The sequence below is a fragment of the Elaeis guineensis genome, chromosome 11, assembly GCF_000442705.2.
Source record: "Elaeis guineensis isolate ETL-2024a chromosome 11, EG11, whole genome shotgun sequence".
Taxonomy (NCBI): Eukaryota; Viridiplantae; Streptophyta; class Magnoliopsida; order Arecales; family Arecaceae; genus Elaeis; species Elaeis guineensis.
Genome location: NC_026003.2, coordinates 97,068,833 through 97,095,582, shown reverse-complemented (window position 1 = coordinate 97,095,582; position 26,750 = coordinate 97,068,833). Strand labels below are relative to the sequence as shown.

Sequence of the window (26,750 nt, the reverse complement as noted above, 5' to 3'; positions counted from 1 at the left end):
GTATCATATTGGGGACTAGGGACTATCTTTCACTCAAAAGAAGGATTCACCTTCCTTCGCATGAAACTATCATTGGATCATACATCATACGGATTTCAAAGCACTTTAAACTCTTTTATTTATCCAGTAGTATCGATCTTAAAGTAAGCCATTGATGATCCAATAGTGCATATGTGTGAAGGAAGGTAAATCCTTCTTTCATGTGAAAAATAAACCCATGAACAATCATATTGATGGTTTTTAGCACCATCGTCAGCCAACAAAAGGATGATCGCATTGCCTTGCTTGGACCAACCACTAGCAATGATCAGAGGGGGAAGTGGCAATGATCAGAGGGGGAAGTGACAAGGTAATAGACATCAAGTTGGAAAGAAACTCGACAAAAGCAAGATAGGTAGAGAGAGGTGAAGAGACAAAAGAGAGAAGGGTCTCAAAGCCTAGGAAAATTATGACGGGTTAGGTGTTGACCAATCAAGAAAATTAAGGATAGATTCAATTGTCCGATAGAATTAGGACGAATGACTTAGTTTAGGCTTGGGCTCACCAACAAAAATTGAAATATCATTACGTCAGATTTCAGACTTAAATTAGCTCAGGATGTGGTCAAATTTAGGTTCGCGTTGGGCCTTTAGGGTCGGATCTGCATCAATCTTGAGTTTGCTTTATAGCTCAAATTCTGACTTGGTTTGGATTCCGACTTCATGTTAGAGCTCAGATTGGGTTAAATATTGACCCATCTCCAGCCCAAAATCTTTTCGACTCTTATTTTGGCTATACACAACCATTAATATCATAGCCTTTGCCATACTAGCTACCAGCATTATCATTATGGTCGCTACCATATTATCAGGATCTCCACTGTCATAACCATTATCGTCGTTATCACCACTATAGATTTTAATATCTTTGCTACTATTACAATTGTCTTAGCCATCATTATCATATTTATATTTTATTAATAATTATATTTTTAAAAATTTAAATAAAAATAAAATTTTAATTTTAATTTAAAAATAAATAAAACAAAAATGATGCTTAATAATATCTAAAACTCCCAATTTCCGCTCTCTTTTATCTCCCCTCGCCCCCCCGCCCACCCGCACCCGCCCCAACTCAAACTCTGAACTCCCGGCTGTACAACAAGAAAGCTGCATATCTATCATCAATCACATACACGCATCGCAACTTTGTTTTCCTTCCGCATGCATTATACGCATAAGATTTAATTTAGTAAAATAAAAATGAGTAAACAACTTTATTTAGACAGATTGATCATAAATCATTGATTAAAATTTTTATAATTACACATTTTTATTGAATATAACTTTCTCGATGCAAATGTGGTATGATTTAGACTCTCTGTATCTTGATATTATTCACAGTCGCGCCTTCAACTTTACACACCAGCAAATATATTAAACTAATTTTTAGATGCTTGTTCTAGTCCGGACCCGGTCCTGCAAACCATCGACCCGCCCCCTCTTGGGTACATAAAGAGTTTTACGATTCGGAGTCTCTTCGCAGAGGAGCCCTCGTCCCTCCTCCGAGCCATGAGAAGAGCTTCTTCCTCTCTCCTCTCTGCCGTCACGGAATCCAACCTCTCTTCCCGAAATCTCGTCACAAATCTCTTCTCTCACCTCTCTCCGCGACGCCCATCCCTCCTCTCTCCTCCCCATCTCAACCCCACCTCCAATTCCCACCCACTTCTCCCCAACTCCCATCCCTTCTCGAAATGCCCTCCACATCGCGCCACCCAAACCTTTTCCCTAATCTTCCTTCCTATCCCCTCTCGCCATTCAGAGATCAGAGCATCCAATCTCCTAGAAGCTCTCGAATCCGCCACCACCTCAGAGGAACTCCTCGCCGCCTTCAAAGACATGGAATCCTCTCTCGACGAGAGCGACGAGAGGCTCGGTGCGGCCTGCCTGATGGCGGGCGAGCGTCTAGACTCTCCAGGCTTCGAGGAAGCCCATAAAGCTCTCGACTTTGCCCTTAGAGCTCTGAAGATTTTCGAGAAGAGGGATGGGGGATGGTCGCTCTCGGTCGTGAAAGCTCTTCGCTTGATGGGCTCGGTTGCTTGCAAGCTCCAGAGGTTCGACGATAGCTTGGAGTCATTGAACGCGGCTGATGAGATTCTTGATAGGCTGGAATTTGGAAGTTGCAGCCATTCTGAAGTTAGATTGGTGAGCATCGCCGTCCAGATCCAGCTTGCGAGTACGAAGACCGCAATGGGCCGAAGAAGGGAAGCTTTGCTTAACCTACGAAAGTCTCTTGAGCTTAAAAAGTCGACCTTGGAGCATAGTAGTCGGGAATTGGGCACTGCCTATAAGGATTTGGCAGAGGCTTGCACTGTAGTGTTGGATTTTGAGGAGGCCTTGGCGTTGTGTTTGAAGGCGCTGGAGATTTATGAGGCCCAATTTGGGATGGATTCTGCAGAGGTGGTCCCGGTTCGGCGGCTTCTTGGGGTTATCTATACTGGTTTGGGGAAGGATAAGGAAGCGTTGGAGCAGAACGAGCTCTCAAGGAGGGTCTTCGAGAGTTCAGGATTGGATACTGAATTGCTTGAGTTGGAAATCGATGCGGCCAATATTCAAATTGCATTAGGTAGGGTGGAGGAGGCAATGAACACTCTTAAAAGAGTGATTCAGCGGTCTGAAAAGGAGAGTGAGACTCGGGCATTCATTTTTGTCTCTATGGCAAAAGCCTTGTGTTGCCAAGAGAAGTTTGGGGACTCAAGGAGGTGTTTGGAAATTGCTTGTGGTATTCTCGACAAGAAAGGTTCAGCCTCTCCTGCAAAGATTGCTGAGGCATATGCAGATATATCTATGCTGTATGAGACGATGAATGAATTTGAAATGGCTTTATCTTTAATGAAACGGACTCTTGCAATGCTTGAGAAGCTTCCACAGGAGCAACACCTTGAGGGGAGCATCATGGCAAGGATGGGGTGGTTGCTTCTTGTGACAAAAAGAGTGCCCCAGGCAGTTCCATATTTGGAAAGTGCAATTGAGAAGCTGAAGAACTGCTTTGGCCCAAAGCATTTTGGGTTGGGTTTTGTTTATAAGCATTTGGGACAGGCATACTTGGAGATGGACCAGCCGCAATCGGCTGTGAAGATGCTAGCACTTGCGAAAGACATCATTGATTTCTCATTCGGGCCATACCATGAGGATTCAATAGACACATGCCAATGCCTTGCAAATGCATTTGGAGCCATGGGAAGGTACATGTTCATCTCGTTGTTCTACTCAAATACTTTTGTTTTTTGGATTTTATTGTTAGGTAGCGATGCACAGCGGATTACAGTAGCCGTCCGAGAAGGGAAAAAAAATCTGAAAAATATAAAACACACAAGCACGAAACACAAGAGGTTTACGTGGTTCGAAGTCTCTTGCTCCTATGTCTACAGCCGCATAGAATAATATTTTCACTATGAATAAAACAGGAAGTCTATAAGAGATGAGAACAAAGAAGAACCTTTCTTTTTTCTTCTCTTCTGGATGCCAAACAGCCCCAACAGGAAGATGAAATCCCTCCTAAAAATTCTCCTCACACCTGGAAGTACCCTAAGATAGCACACAAGAAGACCTAAGCCCTCGTTTGATTTCTCTCCCTCTTTTTCTTTTCTTTCTTGAAAAACTTTGGTTGCTGTTTGCTACCACCGTCTGCTGTCTCTGGCGATCCTACTCTCTATTGCCCACAAGCTTCATTAAAGGCCTCAAATCGAGCCTAGATCGGAGTAAAGAGTCCGATTACAAGTCTTAATAGCCCCTGACCGTTGGATTTAAGCCGCAAACAACCATAGCCATATGATCACGCAAAAAACAAACACCGCTCACCGTCCCAACCATTGGATCACACCCAATTATCATCAGATTAAGCCTCAACTGTTCGATCATGCTGTCGGTCCACAGAAATGCCATAGACCGTGAGAAACGAGGGTGAAATACTCATTGGTCCACGATGGACTGTGAGAATCGGGGGTGGAAACGAGGCTTGGTCCACGCGGCCTCCCTTGGACCGCGCTCTTCTCCTTGGCGCGATGGATTGCGGTACGTCATGCCCTACCTGGGCCGGCCCCCGCATGCCCGCACTGGGCCGCGCACTGCGGCTTGCTGCTGTTCCTGCGGGCTGGGCCGTACCCTTGGCCTACTGATGGCCAGACCCTCCTGCAGGCCTCCTCTTCGCTGTAAAGTCTTTTCTGGGTTCTTTGGGTCTTGTTTATATCCAGTTTGGATGGATTAGGCTCCACCACCCAACAATTCTTCCACTTGGATACTAAGACATCCAAACATACATCCACCTGAAATAAAAAAAATAAATTTACATAATGTAAGTTAGTATTCTGTGCGACGTCTCCATTCAACTAGCTTCGAAGGCCAATTGAGGTCATATATAGCCCCAATTTCTCTGCAATGACTATCTTGATGAGCATATCAGCTGAATTCTTCGAGCTCTGAATTTTTTCTAGTGACAAACTTCCATCTTCAAGCAATATCCTGATGAAGTGATATCTAAGCTGTATATGCTTTGTTCTCGCATGGAACATGAGATTCTTTATAAGATAAATAGCATTCTGACTGTCACTGAATAGTACACTACAACTCCACTCTCTACTCAGTCATTTCAGTAAATTTTGTAGCCAAATCATCTTCTTGCTGGCTTCTGTGATAGCAATATATTTTGCCTTGGTAGTAGAAAGAGCCATAATCTTTTGCAACTGTAAAATCCAACTCACTACTGTCCCGTCAATGATAAATACATACCCATTCGTGCTCCTCCTGGTGTCGGCATCACCACCTAAGTCTGCATCCACGAATCCCTGTAGTGTTTGACTGCCCCTCCTGTAGTATAAGTCGATATCCTTGGTACCTTTCAAGTATCTCAGGATCCACTTCACAGCTTCCAATGTTGCTCATCCAGATTGGCCATGTACCTGTTCATAGCTCTCACTGCATGTGCAATGTCGGATCTCGTACAAACTATCACATACATCAAATTGCCAACCACTGAAGCATAAGGAATTCTTGCCATTCTCTTCAGCTCATCATCATCCTTGGATGATTGTTCCTTTGAAAGCTTGAAATGACTGGCCACAGGTGTCTTCACAGGCTTTGCATCTGTCATGTTAAACCCATCCAGCATCTTTTCGATGTAGCTTCCTTGAATCAGCTTCAATATGCCTGCCACTCTGTCTCTTTCGATTCTCAGTCCAAGTATCTAATTTGCTACACCATATCCTTCATTGCTACCTCTCTTGACAGCTTTCTTTTCCATCTTTTAATCTCTTACATGTTTGGTCCGGCTATCAGCATGTCATCAATATACAAGAGTAAGATAATAAAATTATCATCGAGTATCCTGTAATAACAGCAATGATCCTCCTTGCACCTTGCAAAACTATTGTTAGTCATGAATCCATCAAATTTCTTATACCATAATCTAGGGATCTGTTTAAACTATACAAGCTCTTTCTCAACTTACACACAAGATCTTCTTTATCAAGAACTACAAAGCCAACAGGCTGCTGCATATATATGTCTTCATCTATCTCATCATGCAGAAAAGCAGTAGTAACATTTAACTGTTCTAAGTATAAATTTTCATTGCTACTATGCTTAGAATCACTCTAGTAGTAGAGAGCTTAGCAACAGAAGAAAAAAATTCAGTGTAGTCGATGCTTTCTTTCTATTGGAAGCCTTTAACAACTAATCTGGTCTTGTACCTCTTGCTACCATCATACTCTTCCTTGATCTTGTAAACCCACTTGTTGTGTAGAGCCTTCTTTCCTTTCGGTAGTGTGCTGTGCTCCCAAGTCTAATTCTTCTTCAAGAATTGCATTTTGTCCTTCATTGCCAGCTCCCACTTGAGTGAATCTTTGCTCTCCACAGCTTCTTCGTAGCATTCAGTTCACCGCCATCTGTCAACAATAAATAATGAAGAGAAGGTGAGTATCTTTCTGGTGGTCTTGAGATTCTCATGGATCTCTTTAGCTGAGATATCTCTGACTCTGGTTCAGGATCTTCATTAGCTCTCTTGACAATATCATTCTCTGTGATACCTTCTAACTCGATCTGTTCATTCTCCTTGACTGGCTTTCCTACCTGTCAGGAACATCCTTATCTTTGTAGAGTCTTCTTTCATTGAAGATCACATCCTTGCTCCTGATGATTTTCATGTCCTGCTCGCTCCAGAACTTGTCGTCAAATTCATGAGTGCCATACCCAATGAAGAAGCACTTCTTTGATTTAGCATCGAGCTTGTCTCTCCTTTAGCATTGATGAGCACATAAGAGACACAGCCGATGACCTTCAGGTGAGATAAATTTACTGATTTTTTTGTCCACTGTTCTTTGGTAGCTTGTTATCAATAGAAACGGAGCGACCTTTGTTTAATAGATAGGCAGCAGTGCTAACTATCTCAGCCCAAAACATCTTGGGCAAACCAGCATGAATCCTCATGCTCCTGGCTCTCTCGTTCAAGGTCCAGTTCATACGCTCAGCTATCCCGTTTTGCTGTGATGTGCTCGAGATGGTCTTCTCCATCTTGATTCCACTTTTGTGTGGAGCTTTTTGAACTTGGTGCTGTTATATTCGCCTCTATTGTCTGATCTCAGGTACTTAATTTTTTCATTAGATTCATTCTCTACCAAACTCTTCTAATTCTTGAAAGTAACAAATACGTCAGATTTATTCTTCAGAAAATAAATCCATATATACCTTTCTGGTAGAATCATCGATGAACGTCACTAGTATCGCGAGCCTTCAAGGGATGTGATAGGAGAGGGACCCTACACGTCTGTCTATAGGCTCCAATTTTCTTGTCTTTGGTGTTTTGCCAGTCTTGGAGAAACTGACCTTCTTTTGTTTCCCAAAAATACAATCCTCGTAGAGACCAACATCAAGAAACTTTAGACCTATCAGTTTGTCCTTCTTCAACAGTACTTGCATTCCTTTCTTGCTCATGTGATCCAGTCTGCAATGCCACAACTTTGAGTCTGCCAGTGCCACTGAATCTTTGACATTACTCGTCATGTAGAGGGTACCCATCTTGCTTTCTCGTGCTACCACCATAGCACCTTTAGTGATCTTCCAAGAGCCACCAACAAAAGTCGTAATATATCCCTCAGCATCCAACTGTCCAACTGAAATCAGATTTCTTTTTAAATCTAGGACATGCCTGACATTTTTTAGCTTCCATACCGACTGGTTCGGCCTCTTTATATGCACATCACCTTTTCCTACAACATTCAACGGCTCATCATCAGCAAGATAAATCTTTCCGAAATCTCCGACAGTGTAATTCAACATACACTCCTTTTGTGAAGTGGAATGAAATGAAGCTCCAGAGTCTAGGACCCATGACTCCATCGGACTGTCTATGCTGAGGACCAGAGCATCAGCAGTTGCTTCTGTTGCTCCATTGAAGGATTCCTCGTTCTGTCCTTTATCTTTTCTTATCCAGTAGTTTTTTCTAATGTACCTTTTTTTGCTGCAGTGCCAACAGCCATCACCTTTCAGTCTTTATTGGCTCTTTTGTTTAGACTTGGGTCTCCCACGGTCTTTGTTGTGTTGTGTAGTCCTTCCTCTGCTTTCTTGAGTGATCAAAACAGAACCAGAGTTTTTTTTAGATTCTTTCCTTCTGATATCTTCACTGAGAATCGGATTCCGAACCTCTTCAAATTTCAGCTTGCTTGAGCCGTAAGAACTACTCACCGCTGTCACAGTAGCACTCCAACTCTCGGCAAAGAAGACAGTAAAATTAAAGCATGAACTTCATCCTCAAAATCAATATCAACAGAGCTTATTTGACTAGTAATCATATTGAATTTATTGATGTGATCAGTAAAGATGCACCTTCGAGCATCTTCAAATTGAATAGATGACGCATAAGGCATATCTTGTTGGAGGCCAAAGGCTTCTCATACATGTTAGATATAGCCTTCATCAAATCAGCTATCATCTTTTCCTCCAGGATGTTGAACGCGACGTTCCTGACCAACGTCAAACGAATGCTTTCCAGAGCTTGGCGGTCCAATAAATCCAAATTTGCTTGTAACATGTCTTCAGGTTTCTTTCCTTCAAGAGGTAGATGAAGCTTTTTTTGATACAAATAATCATCAATCTGCATTTTTCAAAAATCGAAGTCTTTTTCATCGAACTTATCAATCTTGATTTTTCCTTTGTTTTCTACCATCGCTCCCACTCTTTCCCTCAAGCCCGGTGTTCTGATACCAATTGTTAGGTAGCGATGTGCAGCAGATTACGGTAGTCGCAGGAGAAGGGAAGGAAAAATTTGAAAAATATAAAATATATAAGCACGAAACACAAGAGGTTTATATGGTTCGAAGAATCTCTTTTCACTATGAATAAAACAGAAAGTTTACAAGAGATGAGAACAAAGAAGAACCTCTTTTTTTTCCTCTCTTATGGATGCAAAACAGTCCTAACAGGAAGATGAAATCCCTCCTAGAAATTCTTCTCACACCTGGAAGTACCCTAAGATAGCACACAAGAAGACCCAAGCCCTCTTTTGATCTCTCTCCCTCTTTTTCTTTTCTCTCTTGAAAAACTTTGGTTGCTATTTGCTAAACACCGTCTGTTGTCTCAGGCGATCCTACTCTCTATTGCCTATAGGCCTCCTTAAAGGCCTCAAATCGAGCCTAGATCAGAGTAAAGAGTCCATTACAAGTCTAAATAACCCCTGACCATTGGATTTAAGCTACAAACAACCATAGCCACATGATCGTGCAAAAAACAAATGCCGCTCACCGTCCCAACTGTCAGATCGCGCCCAATTGTCGCCAGATCAAGCCTTAGCCATTCGATCACACTGTCGGTCCACAGAAATGCCATAGACCGTGAGAAACGAGGGTGAAACACTCGCTGGTCCACGGTGGACCCCGAGAAATGGGGGTGGAAACGAGGCTTGGTCCATGCAACCTCCCATGGACTGTGCTCTTCTCCCTGGCATGATGGACCGCGGTACGCCGTGCCCCACCTGGGCCGGCCCATGCATGCCCACGCGCGTCCGTGCTGGGCCCGCCTGCGTGTTGGGTCATCTGCTCATTGGGCCGCGTGCTGCGGCCTGCTGCTGTTCCTGCGGGCCGGGCCGGCCTGCTGATGGCCAGGCCCTTCTGCAGGCCTCCTCTTCGTTGTGAAGTCTTTTCTGGACTTCTTTGGGTCTTGTTTATAACCAGTTTGGGTGGATTAGGCTCCACCACCCAACGTTTATGGTAACTTAATAGTAGCCATAAGTTATTAGATTTTAAAACTAAGGATTATAGTTGACTTTGAAGTATCTAGATGCATCAAATTCAATTGTCTTAAAGGTACATATGGAATCCTTGGTGGTTATCTTCAACCATAAAATTTGTTTGTGTACTCATTTGACAAATATTTATATCTGACATCCTATTTATGTTCGTTACTGCAACTATGAAAAACTAGATAAGAAATCTTGCATAAGTTAAAAATATTTAAATGCCTTGTGCTGGAGTCTATAGACCTCAAAACACCATGCGCCTTAGGTTAATGATTTGACAGAAAACAATGTTCAGCTGTAATGCAAGATATTCAGTTGTAATGCTAGTTTTTGAACTTTTTTTAGTGTTTATGATGGGTCTAAGCTGGTGTAGATTATGTGATGCTTTGTGGTCAGGGTCAAGGGCATAGCTAGAGGGGGGTGATGACCTGCCTAAGATGCTTCTATACCTAAAATGAGATTTTGTCAACAAGTTCTTGTGATATATTGTCTTTTGCTCCACAGATAATCTCTGTGGTGATCTCCCATCATGAGACACCCTCTTTCTAAAGAGACATGAATTATGAATTTTCTTCTCCCACTTCAGTCAGCGATATGTTTTCTTTTCAGATTCTTGTTCTTGCTCCTTTTTCAGAGAGTTGCTACTTCTACTAGGACAAACCATCACACACATCTGCACTTGAAGCATGCAAGTGTCACGTCCTGAACCCAATATCCGAATCGGATATGTGATGGCCGCACACTCTTAGAGCAAGTCCTAAAGAATATGCAAGGCCAAATTAAATCATTACAACCTTATCAACCATAATATTTAATTTCAATAATAATTCATAAAACTTGCATAATTATAATTAACATTCCTTCAATCCTCCAATCAGGTATCAACGGTACTCTATCTATGCATCCACTCACTCACAAATCCATACCATAGCCAACCATGGACATCTTGTAACTCTGAGAAGAAAAGAAAGATGAAGGGGTGTGAGCTTAACAGCCCAGTAAGAATTCCCATATCACACAATATAATAATATAATCTGAAAATAAAGATAAGCAATAACACATAAAAGCCGATGTTCACTGTCCAGAATACTGCAAACATTTATAGATTATCTGTTTTATCAAAAGAGATGCATTATCATATGTTAATGAATGAAAAATTTTATTCAACGATTGTTTCATGTCTTATCTTTCTATTTTTTTCTATTATCACATCGTCTTTAATTCTTTTCTTTTTGGCTTTGGCTTTGGACTACCAGGATCATGCGACGATCTTTCATTCGGATCGATTTTTATGATCTTCCTCGGATCGAAATATTCATGATCTTTCTCGGATCAAAGTGGCCATGATCTTTCTCGGATCAAATCATTCATGATCTTTCTCGGATCAGATTCTTCCACACATAAGCCTGTGGGGGCTGTCCAGGCATAAGCTCCTGGCAGGCTATTCCACATGACAAGGCCAGTCCAAACCATATTTCTCTTTCTTTTCATTTTCATGAAATTATAATATTTGACTTCATTAATCAATTCAAATTTTGCAGTGTAATAAATATGTCATATATAATCATGCCATCAATCGCTGATACATATGTATTGATATAACATACTCATGCTCAAAATCACATAAATAAATAACAGTGTCTCAGATATAACAAATTCATCGATCTCAAATCCAACGATGCAAAATCAATGAGATAAAACAATGGTAAAATAACATATATAATGATGATCATGTACAGGGATTCTTACCTTTACCGTGACTGATCCAAGCACAGAAATCAATGTTCTTCTTTGATTTATAAATTTTTTAACAAAATATTCTACTCGATATCATATGCAGACAATCATCTCTTCATAACCCTAATCAAATATAAAAATCATATATGGAGAAAATTATCCGATAATCAATCCTAATAACACAAATCTAGGATCACTCTCAGGATTAACCAAAATTAAGATTTGTCTAAGTATCTGGATCCTCCACTGATCCATAAAACTTTTAGAGAGAGAAAATTCATGAAGAGAGAAAAATTTAGAGAGAGAAGAGAAAGTGGGGAGAGAATCTTCGTATTCTTCCGATGAGGCAATCATGGTCGAGATCATCAGAGTCATATCAAGGTGACTCAATATGGATTAACCATGATTGATGTTATCAATTTCCAATAAAGATCGGATCAGAATCTAATATATTGCACGAATTTCGGAGCAATCTCAGATCATCATATTTTTATATCAATTTTATCTTAGGATTCGTGATGAAATCAGAGAGAGAAAGACACTAGAGAGATAAAATTCATAAAGAGAGAAAGGTCTAGAGAGAGAATTTAGAGAGAGAGAATGTAGAGAGAGGAGAGAGGAAGAGAAAGAAAGGAGGAGAGGAGAGAGAAAAAATTTCTCTCTCTTCTTTTTTTTATTTTATTTTTCTCTTTCTCTTTTTCTTTTCTCTTTTTCTTTTCTTTTTCTTCTTTTTCTTTCTTTTTTTTTTTTCCTTTTCTTCCCACGGCCTCCCTTGGGTCGAAACAGGGGACGGACGAGGGGGCTCCAGCTTGGCTCCGACGAGGGCGACGGTTTCGTCGGAGGTCCGACAGCAGGTGGAGGCGGCGGTGGAGCAAGGAATGGCCGGCGGCAAGGTTCGGCCGGCGAGAAATCAAGAAGAGATCGGAAAAACAGGGGATCGCTACTTTTTCTTTTATTTTTCGATCATTGGTCGGTCACCGACGGCCAATACCTTCAGGGAAGAGAGGTAAAGGATGAGGATCCTATCTAGGGATGAGACGCCGCAACCGATGGCACCGGTGGCCGAAAAAGAGAGGAAAGGGTCTGGCCGAAATAGAGCAAAACAGGATTCACCCTTTTCATGGATTTTCGGCGATCTCGAAGGCCGCGAGGGTGCATGAAGCCATGGAAAGGAGGGGAAGGAAGAGAGGAAGGAGGAGAAGGGCTTATCTCAAGCTTTAACAGCGTCGTTGGCTCCAATTTTCGGCGAGCACGAGTACGGGAGGCCTTGACTTCAATTGGAGAAAACAAGGAGCAAGGAGAGAGAGAGACCGGTGATCATCATGGATTGTTGAGGAGGGGGAGAAGGGGTCGCATAAAGTGGAGGGGAGGTCGAATCCCCCTCGGATTCGACTTCTCCTCCGGTGATTTGGGTGGAAGAAGACTCCCAGCAGAAGTCTTCTTCGTTCCATTTTTTTTTATATGGGCTTTGGGCTTGGTCCAGGGCCCAAATAGGTTAGGTGTTACATTCTCCCCCTTCAAATAATTTCGTCCTCGAAATTAAGTTTGTCGTTCGAGATACATATTTCAAAGTATACATTCTTTATGTCATTCTCAAGCTTACGATAATGTCTTATATATTATTTATTTCTCATGATTTTGTTATAACAAAAATTATTTGAAATTTCAAATTCATCTCCTCTTATTGATTTCTCAACTTTTTGAAGAACTGTAACATTTTGGACTTGTATTAATATACCACCGTTATTTGTCTAATACATTCCACTCGAAATTCATAATTATCTCAGACTACCCTTGATAGAAAAATAAATAAAGGTCAAACATCGGGCACTCTTCACAATCATCGATTTCTTTCTTCTTTGACCTTCCAACAAATTTTATATGTAGACTCTCATCTTAAGAAAACCTCAATCTTCTATATCAGTCCAAGTAACAATATTAAATTTTAAAAAAAATATGAAATCTATGTCAGGACATTCTAAGTTTGAACTAATATCAGAACTATCAAGCTGTTAATAAATTTGAGATATCTAGAATTTCTTGGTATTATCTACAATGAAGCAACCTACTGACAAAAATTATCCGGCTATGATCAGATTAGATCAAAATTTATAGTATCCTTTCATTATTAATAAAATCTTTCCTTATTTGCAACTAATGTATTTCATCATAATATCTTTTGATTTAAAAGATTAATATTTTTAATCAATTTAATCCACCATGCTTTTGCTGCGCACTCTGATCTTAATTTATCAAATTATATAAGTCTATCAAAGATAAAAATATCCTTATATGTTAGATCAATCCAGGATAGATCCAACCTTCAAATTTCATATAAGACTTAGGGCAAAATTTTAAGTTTCTTTATCTTTACTACCTTTGGGTATAGTATATAAAAATTAAATCTTGATCCACTTTCTATGTTTGAAATCATTGCATAAGTTTCATCACTCTTCAAGAATCCAACATGTCTAGAATCAATTGGAGTTAACCTTAGATTTATCTTACAATCATTTAGATAATTTCTAAATCAATCTTCCTTTTTAAAAGAATTAATTTAACTTGACAAACTAGAAGAACTCAAGCCAACATCCTTAAGTAAAATCAACTTGATTATTTCTTATAGAGCTCCCTTCATCACAACCCTTAATATTAATCAATAAATCCATACAAAATCTTGTCCCTTGTATAAGTCATTCAAAATTTAACACTAGCAAGATGTCTTAGTTCAATTTAAAAAAAAATCCAAACTTTGACTTGAATAATTAATACACTTCACCATCTTCAACAATCACAAGAAAAATTAAAAAAAAAATAATCCACAGATAGTAATACGAATTATTAAAGATTTCATCATAACCTGTTATCATATTTTGACAAAATAAATTTTCTTCTTTAATTTAAAACAATATCAAAATACTTTTGATCCACTTAGAAAAGTAAATTTTGACTTGAAATTCAATGCAACTTGAAAGATCAAGGAATCATATTCAGAATATGATATTTTGAGTAATCAAAGATTTCATCAAGTATGTATCTCATATTCTCATAATAAAATTCAAGTATATTTTTCATCTAAGATTGAGTTTCATATATGATCATTTTATAGGTTCAATGCTCAAAAATATTTCTCTCTCATATGATGAAATTTCTTCTTAGATCATATCCTAACTTTCTTCTGATAAATTTAAAATTTGTAATGCTCAGATAATTAACATCAAAATCAGAAAAGTTATCATGATTTTCTTCCATATAAGTTTAGCATTCCAAAATCATTGAGTATACTCAACATAACATATCAATACCTCCCGCTTCCTTCCAGGGTCAACTCTTCTTATATTCAGGCCACCCTACTAATTGAAATCCAAGATATAACTCGTCAATTCTATTATAGATATCATATGCCACATATGCATAAATTTCATCTTAATATCTATTGATTGAAAATCTAAGTATTGAATCTTCTCTTTTATATCTATCATGTTCCTCATGATCATAACCTAAGTTCAGATATCACTAAAATTATAATTCTGAATAATTATAACCTTAAACTCAAATACCACTTAAATCATATTTTCTAGTGATCATAACCTAAACTCTAATATCATTCTATCATACCTTTAATGATCATAATCTTAAACTCTGATATTATCAATCATACTCTATTGATTATAATCCCAAAGTTTGATATCACTTATATGACAATCCCTAGTGACCTTAAACCTGAGCTCTAATACTGTTCTATCATATTCTCTGATATCACTCTGTCACATCCTATTGATCATGCATAAAGTTTTGATATCACTTCATAATCTTAGTGACTTAAACTTAAGCTCAATATCATTTTATCAAATCCTAATCACTTATATCATAATCCCCAATGATCATAACCTAAACTCTGTTATTACTCTGTAATATTTAAATCACTTATATTATAATCCTTAATGATCATAATCTGAGCTCTGATACCACTTTGTCACATCCTATTGATCTTACATAAAGTTTTAATATCTCTTCATAATCTCTGGTGATCTTAAACCTAAGCTCTGATACCACTTTGTCACGTCCGAATCCAACATCGGATCGGATACGTGATGGCCGCACACTCCTTAGAGCAAGTCCTAAAGAATATGCAAGGCCAAATTAAATCATTACAACCTTATCAACCATAATATTTAATTTCAATAATAATTCATAAAACTTGCATAATTACAATTAACATTCCTTCAATCCTCCGATCAGGTATCAACGGTACTCTATCTATGCATCCGCTACTCACAAATCCATACCATAGCCAACCATGGACATCTTGTAACTCTGAGAAGAAAAGAAAGATGAAGGGGTGTGAGCTTTACAGCTCAGTAAGAATTCCCATATCATACCAATATAATAATATAATCTGAAAATAAAGATAAGCAATAACACATAAAAGTCGATGTTCACTGTCCAGAATACTGCAAATATTTATAGATTATCTGTTTTATCAAAAGAGATGCATTATCATATGTTAATAAGTGAAACAATTTTATTTAACGATTGTTTTATATCTTATCTTTCTATTTTCTTCTATTATCACATCGTTTTTAATCCTTTTCTTTTTGGCTTTGGCTTTGGACTACCAGGATCATGCGACGATCTTTTATTCGGATCGATTTCTGTGATTTTCTTCGGATCGAAATATTCATGATCTTTCTCGGATCAAAGTGGCCATGATCTTTCTCGGATCAAATCATTCATGATCTTTCTTGGATCAGATTCTTTCACACATAAGCCTGTGGGGGCTGTCCAGGCATAAGCTCCTGACAGGCTATTCCACATGACAAGCCAGTCCAAACCATATTTCTCTTTCTTTTCATTTTCATGAAATTATAATATTTGACTTCATTAATCAATTCAAATTTTGCAGTGTAATAAATATGTTATATATAATCATGCCATCAATCGCTGATACATATGTATTGATATAACATACTCATGCTCAAAATCACATAAATAAATAACAGTGTCTCAGATATAACAAATTCATCGATCTCAAATCCAACGATGCAAAATCAATGAGATAAAACCAACGGTAAAATAACATATATAATGATGATCATGTATAGAGATTCTTACCTTTATCGGTGCCTGATCCAAGCACAGAAATCAATGTTTTTCTTTGATTTATGGATTTCTTTAAAAAATATTCTACTCGATATCATATGCAGACAATCATCTCTTCATAACCGTAATCAAATATAAAAATCATATATGGAGAAAATTATCCGATAATCAATCCTAATAACACAAATCTAGGATCTTTCTCAGGATTAACCAAAATTAGGATTTGTCTAAGTATCTGGATCCTTCATTGATCCATAAAATTTTAGAGAGAGAAAATCCATGAAAGAGAGAAAATTTTAGAGAGAGAAAGTAGAGAGAGAAAGTGGGGAGAGAATCTTCGTATTCTTTCGATGAGGCAATCATGGTCGAGATCATCAGAGGTCATATCAGGGTGACTCAATATGGATTAACCATGATTGATGTTATCAATTTCGAATAAAGATCGGATCGGAATCTAATCTACTGCACGAATTTCGGAGCAATCTCAGGTCATCATATTTTCATATCAATTTTATCCTAGGATTCGTGATGAAATCAGAGAGAGAAAGACACTAGAGAGATAAAATCCATAAAGAGAGAGAAAGGTCTAGAGAGAGAATCTAGAGAGAGAAAATGTAGAGAGAGGAGAGAGGAAAGAGAAAGAAAGGAGGAGAGGAGAGAGAGAAAATTTCTCTCTCTTCTTCTTTTATTTTATTTTATTTTTATTTTTCTCTTTCTCTTTTTCTTTTTCTTTTTCTTTTTCTTTTCTTTTCTTCTTTCTTCTTCTTTCTTTCTTTTTTTTTTTTCCTTTTCTTCCCACGGCCTCCCTTGGGCCGAAACAGGGGACGGACGAGGGGGCTCCAGCTTGGCTCCGATGAGGGCGACGGTTTCGTCGGAGGTCCGGCAACAGGTGGAGGCGGCGGTGGAGCAAGGGATGGCCGGCGGCAAGATTCGGCCGGCGAGAAATCAAGACGAGATCGAAAAAACAGGGGATCGCTACTTTTTCTTTTATTTTCCGATCATTGGCCGGTCACCAGCGGCCAATACCTTCAGGAAAGAGAGATAAAGGGATGAGGATCCTATTTTAGGGATGAGACGCCGCAACCGACGGCGCCGGTGGCCGAAAAAGAGAGGAAAGGGTCCGGCCGAAATAGAGCAAAACAGGATTCACCCTTTTCATGGATTTTTCAGTGATCTCGAAGGCCGGCGAGGGTGCACGAAGCCATGGAAAGGAGGGGAAGGAAGAGAGGAAGGAGGAGAAGGGCTTACCTCAAGCTTTAACAGCGTCGTCGGCTCCAATTTCCGGCGAGCACGAGTACGGGAGGCCTTGACTTCAATTGGAGAAAACAAGGAGAAAGGAGAGAGAGAGACCGGTGATCATCTTGGGTTGTTGAGGAGGGGGAGAGGGGGTCTTATAAAGTGGAGGGGAGGTCGAATCCCCCTCGGATTCGACTTCTCCTCCGGTGATTTGGGTGGACGAAGACTCCCAACGGAAGTCTTCTTCGTTCCATTTTTTTTTTTTATATGGACTTTGGGCTTTTGGGCTTGGTCCAGGGCTCAAATGGGATGGGTGTTATAGCAAGTCTTTTCATGTCCATTTTGAGGTCCAAAGATGATGTTATTCTCTTTCATCGGATCATGAGTAGCAACTTAGAATTCTTATTATTTCTGTCCTTTCTACTTATGCATGAGATGTCATCATAAAAAGAGCTACATGGAGCACTGGGCGAACGTTTAGCAGTTAGGTCTGTACCTTGAAAGTGTTCTTGCCTAGAAGCTTAATTTATGCAAATAATTCTTGATTCTGAGAGTGAATTGATATTTTTCTTTAAATAAATCTTCGACATTGTGATGCCTTTTGGTTGTTTGCCCATAGACTAGCATTGCAAAACCACCACTTTGGAAGCTGCAGTCTAATGCATAAAATTACAAAAGTGAACTTGCAGAATTCTCTGTGGTCCTCCAATCAATTTTTCCTTTTCCTTTAGTTAGCCGGAAGAAACTGTTTATTCATATTGATATTCATCTTGTTGCAGATGCCCGATTGTTGCTTGTTCTTTTCTATGCAACCAATTGCCATATTATATCAATACAGACTTACAGATCCCTTTATTTTGGCCTTTAAAAATTTGATGTTTTTCATTCCATCAGTTGCACCCATCATACTAAGCTCCATCGGCCATAATTTAATCAAGATATGTTATGAATTCCAATTTGTTGTAGAAATTGGCAACTTTAAAACACATTCTTGGAAATATGACACGTTGGTCTGTATATCAACCCAGCCATTTGCTTTGGTGATTGAATCACCAACTACCAACATCAACTTTCCATATACTCTACTTTATTTTTAGAATTATGATATGGAGACCATGCTGCTGAAGGTTTCATATCTGATGCTTGATGGCTATGCTCTGACCTCATCATCATAGGAATCATTCTTTGAACATCTGGAATTTGGAACCTATTTCCGCCCATAAGGAGGTCATGTGAACCCAGTATTTCTTTAACCCTTACTGTAGCCGATACATGACTTGAGCTACCGAAGGTTTCTGTGGCTAATGTCCGTGCGCCTGAACAACCATTGGAAGCATTTTGTCATATCCATAACCCAAAACAGGGATCATATAACACTTGAGCCGCCTAAGGTTTCAAGGCCTACATCCATACACATGAATGGACAAAATACCGCTGCTCTTTTTTTTGCCCTTGACTTACATCTTTTTTTATATTTTGTTGTCTTTACTTTTCTAGTATTAGATTTTTATTCTCAATGCTTAATATTTTGTGATTTGTCTCATTGGGCCTAGTAGTGATGCTTGGATTGAACCTCACCTATGCTGTCATCATTGGATGGTCCATTGCATAATCATATGTCAACAAAAACAAGGCTGTTTCTTTGATAATTTTTCGCTTTTCCATAGGAAAGGACTTGCTTTGGTGCTGGAAATCTTTATTGGGATTCACAAATTGATAATAAGGGATCAATTTGCAATCCTCCAAACCCTATTTTCTCAATTACAGATTTAAGCCTGCAGGAGACCAGCTAAAGTCCAAATTTCACAGGATCTTACTGTGATTGTTCTTGGAAACCAGCTAAGCTCGTTCTTATTCACAAGAGTACAATGGATTTGCTCCACTGAAGAGTGGCTTGGTGTCTCATCAACACAAGACTTCAAATCAGAAAAAAATTAAAACTCTTAGAACCTTTTGTCTATGAAGCTAGCAAGAAGAAAGTATTCTCTAGTTCTGAACTCAGTTCTGTTCCAACTATTTACTCAAGCCAAGACTTTCCATAGCAGAAGATAATTTAAAACTTCATAAAACTGCAAAATTTGGATTTTCATAGAATTTCATACAAAAATATGCAAAAATTATTTGTGTTCTCAACAGAACTGATGCCTCATATTGGATACTGATCTTCCAGTACATTGCTGTTGCAAAACTATGAAACTGACTCCTATTTTTATTCAAACTATGCCTCCTTTGTTGTGTATTGATTTCTTCATTCATGAGATTTGTCTTTGTTGGATTGGCTTACTGAATAATGGGCAAATAAAATTGGTGTACCCAAACTCAAGCCATTAGCCAAAGGCTAGGTCTCTTATGGCTGTATCATCTGAAGTATTCTTTAAGATCGACATGAACATAGATTCATGTGCAAGTGCGTGATCAACGTTCTTTGTGATTACATTTGCCTCAAGAATTATTCTATATGCTGAATATATCTTCAACCTAGTAGTTTACTAATGAATTTCTCAATCTAACTCATATAGTTTGTTTCTGAGATCCACCACTTGTTTCTTGGATACAGTTTTTCAACTTCTGTAAATTTAACATCTGACCTCCATTTATCTGTTGCCCAAACTTAATCAGTGTAAAAGCTATTAAACAAACAGGTTGCTGTATAAGTATCTCGCATAACATGGCTAAATCTTGAAAATGATCATGTCCAACATTTTCCCAACAAACGAGGGGATGCATCATTTCTTTATTTTATGGATAAACTTTCAAGGTTGGTGATTATATCAATGTTGATTAATTTGAAAGTTTGAGTGCCTTCCTCTATAATACTTATGTGTGATTGGCTATTGCCAGCTCATTTCTGTACTACATTAATCAGTCTAGCTAGTAGGGGGTTATGAAGGTACACCTAATACCTCAAAAACAAAAATCTCTTATATAAACTTTCTGTTTTTTGCACGAGTCAACATCAAGCGGCTGATATAATTTAGTAGAATAAAATTGAAGGGATTGGTTATATAATAAAAGAGTTGGGTGGATGATGCGTATATAGGCTTTTGGAATCTTGACTGATCTCTATGTACTTAATGGAATATTTTGTAAGGCAATATATAGTTGAAAATATTGTGTCAGTTTGGAAAAAAAAAGAGAAAACAGTAAATACATGTAAGTGAATTGATTGTTCTTATGGTGGTGATGACTTTTGATGTGGTTAACCTTAGTTAATCAACTTGGTACCATTTGTGTAAGGCCATCTGTATGAATCAAGGTATGATCCATGAAGGCAGTTTATGGCTGCCTCTCATCCTGATGGCTACCCTTAGTCACATAGAGCCAAATAATTGGTGAAGGAAACTCTTGGAAAGTGAGAGGCTTTGAGAACTAAAAGGCTATAAGGACCTACCTTACAGGCTTATAGGTTACATGTTTAAGCTCGAACAGTCAAGTGTGACCCTCCAAGGTCTCTATGTTTTTGGATAGCATAGAGGGAAGAAGGCAAGCTATGATTTCAGGTGGATTTGTGGAAAACTTAAAAGACAGTTTTTTCAAGTAGCTTGAGCATTAGGCAGTAGAGGATCGAGTAAATGACTGCTGGTTGACATGATATGGCTAAAGATGATAAATGCCCTGCGAGTGAAGAAGGGGGTGGAGAGAGAGAGTTACCTAGGAATGATAAAGGATTCAAAAGCATGTGCACTGAGGGAGGATATAGCCTCTTTTAGAAATTTATGCTTTTGAAAATCTGAAAAGCAGGCTCTGGTGTTGGACTTTGGCTTACTGGCTATGTAGGAGCATCATTGGTTATATTAAATATTTCTGTTCAATGCATAATGATTGTTCTTGCTAATTTTATATTGACAAATGGTACATAATGGAATTGTTCCCAAAGGCTGAGGATGAAGAGGTTTATATTTCTCTCTGTGTGTGTGCGTGCGTGCGCGTGTGTGCATGTTTGCACATGTGCAGGCATGTTACATGCTGTTTGTGCCTTCACTTCTTGAAGCGGGGGGTTATTTCTTCATTGTTATTTCTTGACTATATTAATTGAATTGTAGTTTAAGTTTGAGCCTTCTCCAGTTTTATAAACCTTCAATAGTAGATTGATAATTATTCATTGTTAAACTAAACTTTTGGCACTATTAAAATTTTTCATACGAGTAAAAGGTCGTTTTGGATCCAACAAGATTGACAAATAGCTTGGTCATAATTCATTGGCTCACGTTTTGAGAAGTCATGGTTTTATGACTAGCTGCGGTCATGAATGCATTTTGCCTAATCTATCCTTGGTATAATATAAGAGGAACATATCAAATACCATTAGTGGTTCAGAGGGTGGGGGTCAAAACTGTCAAACATGAGCTCATCATGACTGATGGGGACAATGAAAGACAAAAAAACGAAAAAAGCCATAACGAAGTGGTCTGGTTGAATCTGGCATCCTGGCCAACCAAATTGCCATGCATAAAAGATTCCTTAAGCTATCAGTAAAAGAATCATAAGTATTTGCTAGCTTGTTTTATTTAGTTTCAAAAATGCTTTCTTTATTTACGAGGTAGTTGATTATGTTAGTACGATGTATAAATTTCTAGCAGCTTTTGCAAATTGCTACCAAGTTGCTTTGCAAACTCTGTTAGTTCTGGTTGTGGTGTAATGGGAATCAATTATATATTGGCAGTACGGCAGCTTGTACTAATATGTATACTTGATTATGTCACTACTGATTTCTGGGTGCGCTGAAACTGGGCCACAGTTTTGGTGCTATTTAGTCATAGTCTTCACAAAGTAAAACTAATTTTGATTGTTGAGAAACATGAAGAAATGAAAATGGCTGAAGTGTGGTGAAGTGTGCCTAATTGACATATTTGTATGACGATTTTCTTTCCTTTGCATTGCCTATCTTTATAGCAACCAAAATTTTCCTACTTCTCGTTGCATGTAAAATCTATTAGGCTGCAGCTTATTTGCCGTTTTTTCCAGTTAGATTATTATGACTAGATTTGCCCAGATTTTCTCTTCTTCTTCTTCTTCTTCTTCTTCTTCTTCTTCTGTTTTTTTGGAGGGAGGAGGGGTCCTTCACAGTTCATGAATTGAAATGGGGTGATCTGATACTTTTCATTAAAAGAAAACGAAATATTCTTCAGCTAGGTTTATGCAGCCACATTCTTTAGGCTACAATTACAAGTTTTTATTTTCCCAAATCATTATTATATCTTTGATTCAAAACTTTGAATATTGAGATTGAAGATTTTGTAGTAAATGTTTGCTTATGACAAAGAGAGAGTTCAAAAATGGAGATCCATGAGAGGCAGAAGTTATAAACCTGGAATATTCTAGTTAGGTGGACATTGTAAATCCCATGGTTTCACAGATTATCTGAATTTTCACTATGCAAGCAAATACCTAGTTGTGTAAAATTATAGCTTGTAATTTAGAAAAGGGAAAAATAGATCATGATAAGGAGTATTCCAATGAACCCTTATTTTGACCTCCATTTTTCTTCTTTGCCTCTCCCTGAAGTTTCCATATTGCAAGCAAATTCAAGGGTTGCCCTGACTAGAAGTTATGGTACACATGGAACATGATGAGCTGTAATTTTTTTTTGTCAAATATTGTATACCAAGGACAATAGGCTAATGCATGACTGGAGTTGGCAAGCATATCTTTGAAGATTCATATGTATAAAGAAAGCACTAAAATTATTTCTTACCTTGAAGTCAATATATGTTAGAATTCTTTTAGCTACAACATCAACAGACATATCTTTGTATCTCACATCTGTAGATTGCAAAGTATTTTTGATCTCATAGAAATCTGCTATTCTAGAAGAGATTAACTGTCAAACTTTTTATGATCTCTAGCTTCACTAAAGGCCACTGATACTTTCACTATATGGGATCCACATAGATTTTCTTTTCGTCTTGTGAATCAAGACAACATCTTAAATTTAAGAGAGACAAAATCTTTTGTTTGTTAATAGCCAGTTTCCATGAAAGCTATCCTATTAATTTCAATGGTTGCATGAATTAAACTTGATTCGTCCATTTTACAAACTACTGAGAATTGTCTAAAAGCATTTCGTGAATTCGTAGCTTTGTGGTGCAAAATAGTTTTTTTTCTATGTCTAAAGAAGCACTCAACCAAGGTTTTAAATCTCGTGGGATGAAAATATTCTGGTTTCTTCATGGAATGAACCACCTTGCTATCCCATCTCATCCTGATAGCAGTTCTGGTCATACATCCCAATAGATATATTTCATCTTTCTCTCCTTCTTTTCTTGTTTTCTTCCTTTCTTCCTTCTTTTTATTCTTTTCCTTTACCTTTTTCTTTCCTTTCATTTTCTTCTTTCTTCCTTTTTTTTCATTTTTCATCTTTTTTCCTTTCATTTTTTTTCTTTTCTTCATCTTTCCTTTTTTTTTTCTTCTTTCCTCTTTCTTCTTCTCTTCTATGTGGATGGGTTTCAAAGTTCCAAACCTGTTCCGATCCCATTTTCTCATAGAAACGGGACAGGATGGCTGGGATGCCCTCTGTCCCGTCAAGACGCAAAACCATGCACTCAACAGTAACTGTATGTCTAAAACATGTTACACTTGTTATGCAAGTCATCTCTCTTTCACATTTGGGACAAATAATATGGTTAATAACATCGTCTACTTTGAAGTGCAGCTATTCTGCTGCAATGGGGTTCCAACAAGAAGTTGCAGATGCATGGGAAAACCATGGGCCTGGTGCTAGAGATGAACTGAGAGAGGCTCACCGGCTTCTTGAGCAGCTGAAGAAAAAGGCTCAGGGATTACCATCCGCTGTCTTTCCTGCAAACACTCTCCCATTGCCCCCACCAAAGTGATATTATACATTTCAAACTTGTGCAACCTTGTTGTAAGGTATGTTTTATATGTTTTGAAGAATTGGTGGTTTCTATGCCTGTGTGATATTTGTGTTTGTGCAAATACAAATTCATTAAATACGGAAAAACTGAAAGTTCACTCAGCCATTCATTCCTTTCTTGTGTTCCAACCAGAAACTTTACATGATAACTGATAAGTGTTCTTGTAGTGGAACAGCTTAGAGAATTCACCAATGCCATATACATACGATGAAAAAAAAATCAATTTTGGAAGTCTCTTCTTGTTTTTTTGTTAGAGCCTTAGAGGTAGTAGCTAAGTCTGCCAGAAAATGATAACTAAACCATACTATTGTATTCTTCTTTATGTCCTTAAATGTTATTAGGATCTGTATTTTAGATGTCTTTACTGTGAGTCATCTCCACCATGAATTAGTGTTGTTGTCAGGCATGGGCAGTAGTCAACAAGTGTGGGAGGTCCAACAGTTGGTAGTTGGTCCTGCAGAATAGATTATCCTAAATAGATTCTTATTAATTCTAGAGCTCTGCTTGACATTCCATGCCTACATTTTGGTTGAAAGCTGGAGAATAGTTAGTTATTTGGGTGTATAAGCTGAGCATCCAAATTGCTCTCTCAATTTTCTGACTAAAAAACAAGGAAGAAAGCTTGTTTAAAGCAGGGCATCGTCTTCCTGAACAATGACATTTATATGCAAACAAAACTCTGACCCAGTTTCATTTAAGAATGATGTACATGTCATTAAAAGCTATCCATAGCTGGCAGCCACTAAATTGAAATACATCTCACAAAGCAGGGGGGTACGTTGTGCTATTACCATTAGTTTTGGTGGTTGAAATTCCTCTTAATGATGCAAGTCTTCACTATATTTGTATTTAGAGATTACTAGTGGGTGACGTTGGTTCTAATTTTACAACTAAAGAGCATGACACCATTTTAAGGGAGGCTTGAGATGGATCCCTTTGGTATGATTTATTTGAAGAGTGACTAAGAGAAAACTGCAAATATCAATTATATCAATTATTAGTTAGAACTTAGAAGGGTTTTATTGGCAGGTGGAGATGGTGCCAGCAGGCACCAACACCCAGCTTTTCTGAGCGGGTGCAGTGCCAGCCAATGCCTAACACACATCTGAAAGCAGAACTCCATCCAACTCAAGTTTCATGCTGAAGTGGAGATATTGAAGAATCAATGGATTATAGAGACTGGAAAAAGGTGTATTATGAGAATGATATATATGTCCATTTGTATGTTTCTTGTTGATCTAATTTATTGCTCAGAAGAAAGGTTCGAGAGATTGGTTCATGAATGGGAATCCCTCGGTATCTCATGGACTTACCAATGTGCAGGTGATGTTCATGGATGAGTTTTTCTCTGTCATCCAAGGCACTGGAGTGGATGCAATAAGAGTTTCTTATGTCTGGAGCTCTATGCTTCTCCAACTCAGACCCCACATCTGGTTGAAATGTCACTTACCTGCAGGTTCTGGCTGGCGCTGGTGTTTCCAAGAGAGCCTGTGGTGGTGTACTTATATTTTTATGTATCCTTCTGAAATCAAAGCAGATATGATCTTTCTATAATACAGACTTCAAGCCTAGGCAAGTTTTTACTCTTGGTTGCAGTGTTGCTTTAAAGGGGTTAATCATGTATTGGTCTCCATGTCGCTTCTTAAAATTTCCCATTGTAATTAACTAAACAAAGCTTTGTTATCGTTTGTTAATTTCTCTGGAGGACTTTGGGAGTTCATCAGAGACACAAGTTATGTGATTACAGTTGAGTAAGAAGATATGGCTCTTATATAATGTCAAACCGTGATTTATAACAGGTTTACTTGGTCTGTACCCAAGAAACTAAGTTTTCTCGTCCTTGGTCAATTACTAATAAAGTGAATCACTCAAATGATGGTAAAGAAAATAATTCGGTGTTCATGGTCCATATTAAATTCTCATGGAATATAATATCGCATTTTAAAGAACCAGCCATATTGTATCCTCTCCCCAATCCTAAGTTAAGGTTGTACTCCAACCAGGTGAATTGTACCAAGGGTTGATAATTTAGTTTTGTTTGATTTGTGGGAAAAATTTTCTTTTCTAGAATGTTATTCTTAAAAGTTGATTCTTAAAAAAGTGGTTTCAGTATGTTTAGTTAAATATAAGAAAGTAGTTTATTGTAAAGTGGTTTATATTTAAAGCTGGAATTGAGCACGGATTGGTCCGATTTTGGGCTAATCTTTTGGTTAGATCTGAAATAGTTCAGATCAGATTTAAGTCTAATTATAGAGTTTATTTATCTTTCGGATTGAGTACAGATATATCTTTAGTCTGGCTCGGATTGAGCTCGAAGTTCAGTCTGTAAGAGCCGGTGAGTCCTCTATCTAGGCTTGGGTTGGCGAGAGTGGGGTGGGGGGATACGTAGCAGAGGAAGGGGTGTTCGGCCATCCAAGTCGTCGAGGCATTTGATTTTGGTGCTGATGGTGTAGACGAGGATGGAGGTGACGGTAGAGGGGGCGGTGGCAAAGGGGGTGACTGTGGCAAGGGAGGTGGAGGCAGATTTGGAAGAG

At 38.3% G+C, this 26,750-nt stretch overlaps 1 protein-coding gene across 3 annotated transcripts; it reads left to right on the top strand.

Moving 5' to 3' along the window:
- Window positions 1-1,490: 1,490 nt before the first annotated feature.
- LOC105031972 (protein KINESIN LIGHT CHAIN-RELATED 2) lies at window positions 1,491-25,999 on the top strand. Of its 3 annotated transcripts, XR_829707.4 has the most exons (4): window positions 1,491-3,223; window positions 23,994-24,211; window positions 25,246-25,405; window positions 25,540-25,999. XR_829707.4 is itself a non-coding variant. In XM_010906279.4 (3 exons), exons 1-2 carry the CDS (start codon window positions 1,551-1,553, stop codon window positions 24,172-24,174), a joined length of 1,854 nt encoding a protein of 617 aa, XP_010904581.2. In that variant the 5' UTR covers window positions 1,491-1,550; the 3' UTR covers window positions 24,175-24,211; window positions 25,540-25,999. The 3 variants fall into 3 exon arrangements, 2 of the variants coding, with proteins under 2 accessions (XP_010904581.2, XP_010904580.2); XM_010906279.4 differs by lacking the exon at window positions 25,246-25,405; XM_010906278.4 differs by having other exon boundaries at window positions 25,246-25,999.
- The last annotated feature ends 751 nt before the right edge of the window (window positions 26,000-26,750 follow it).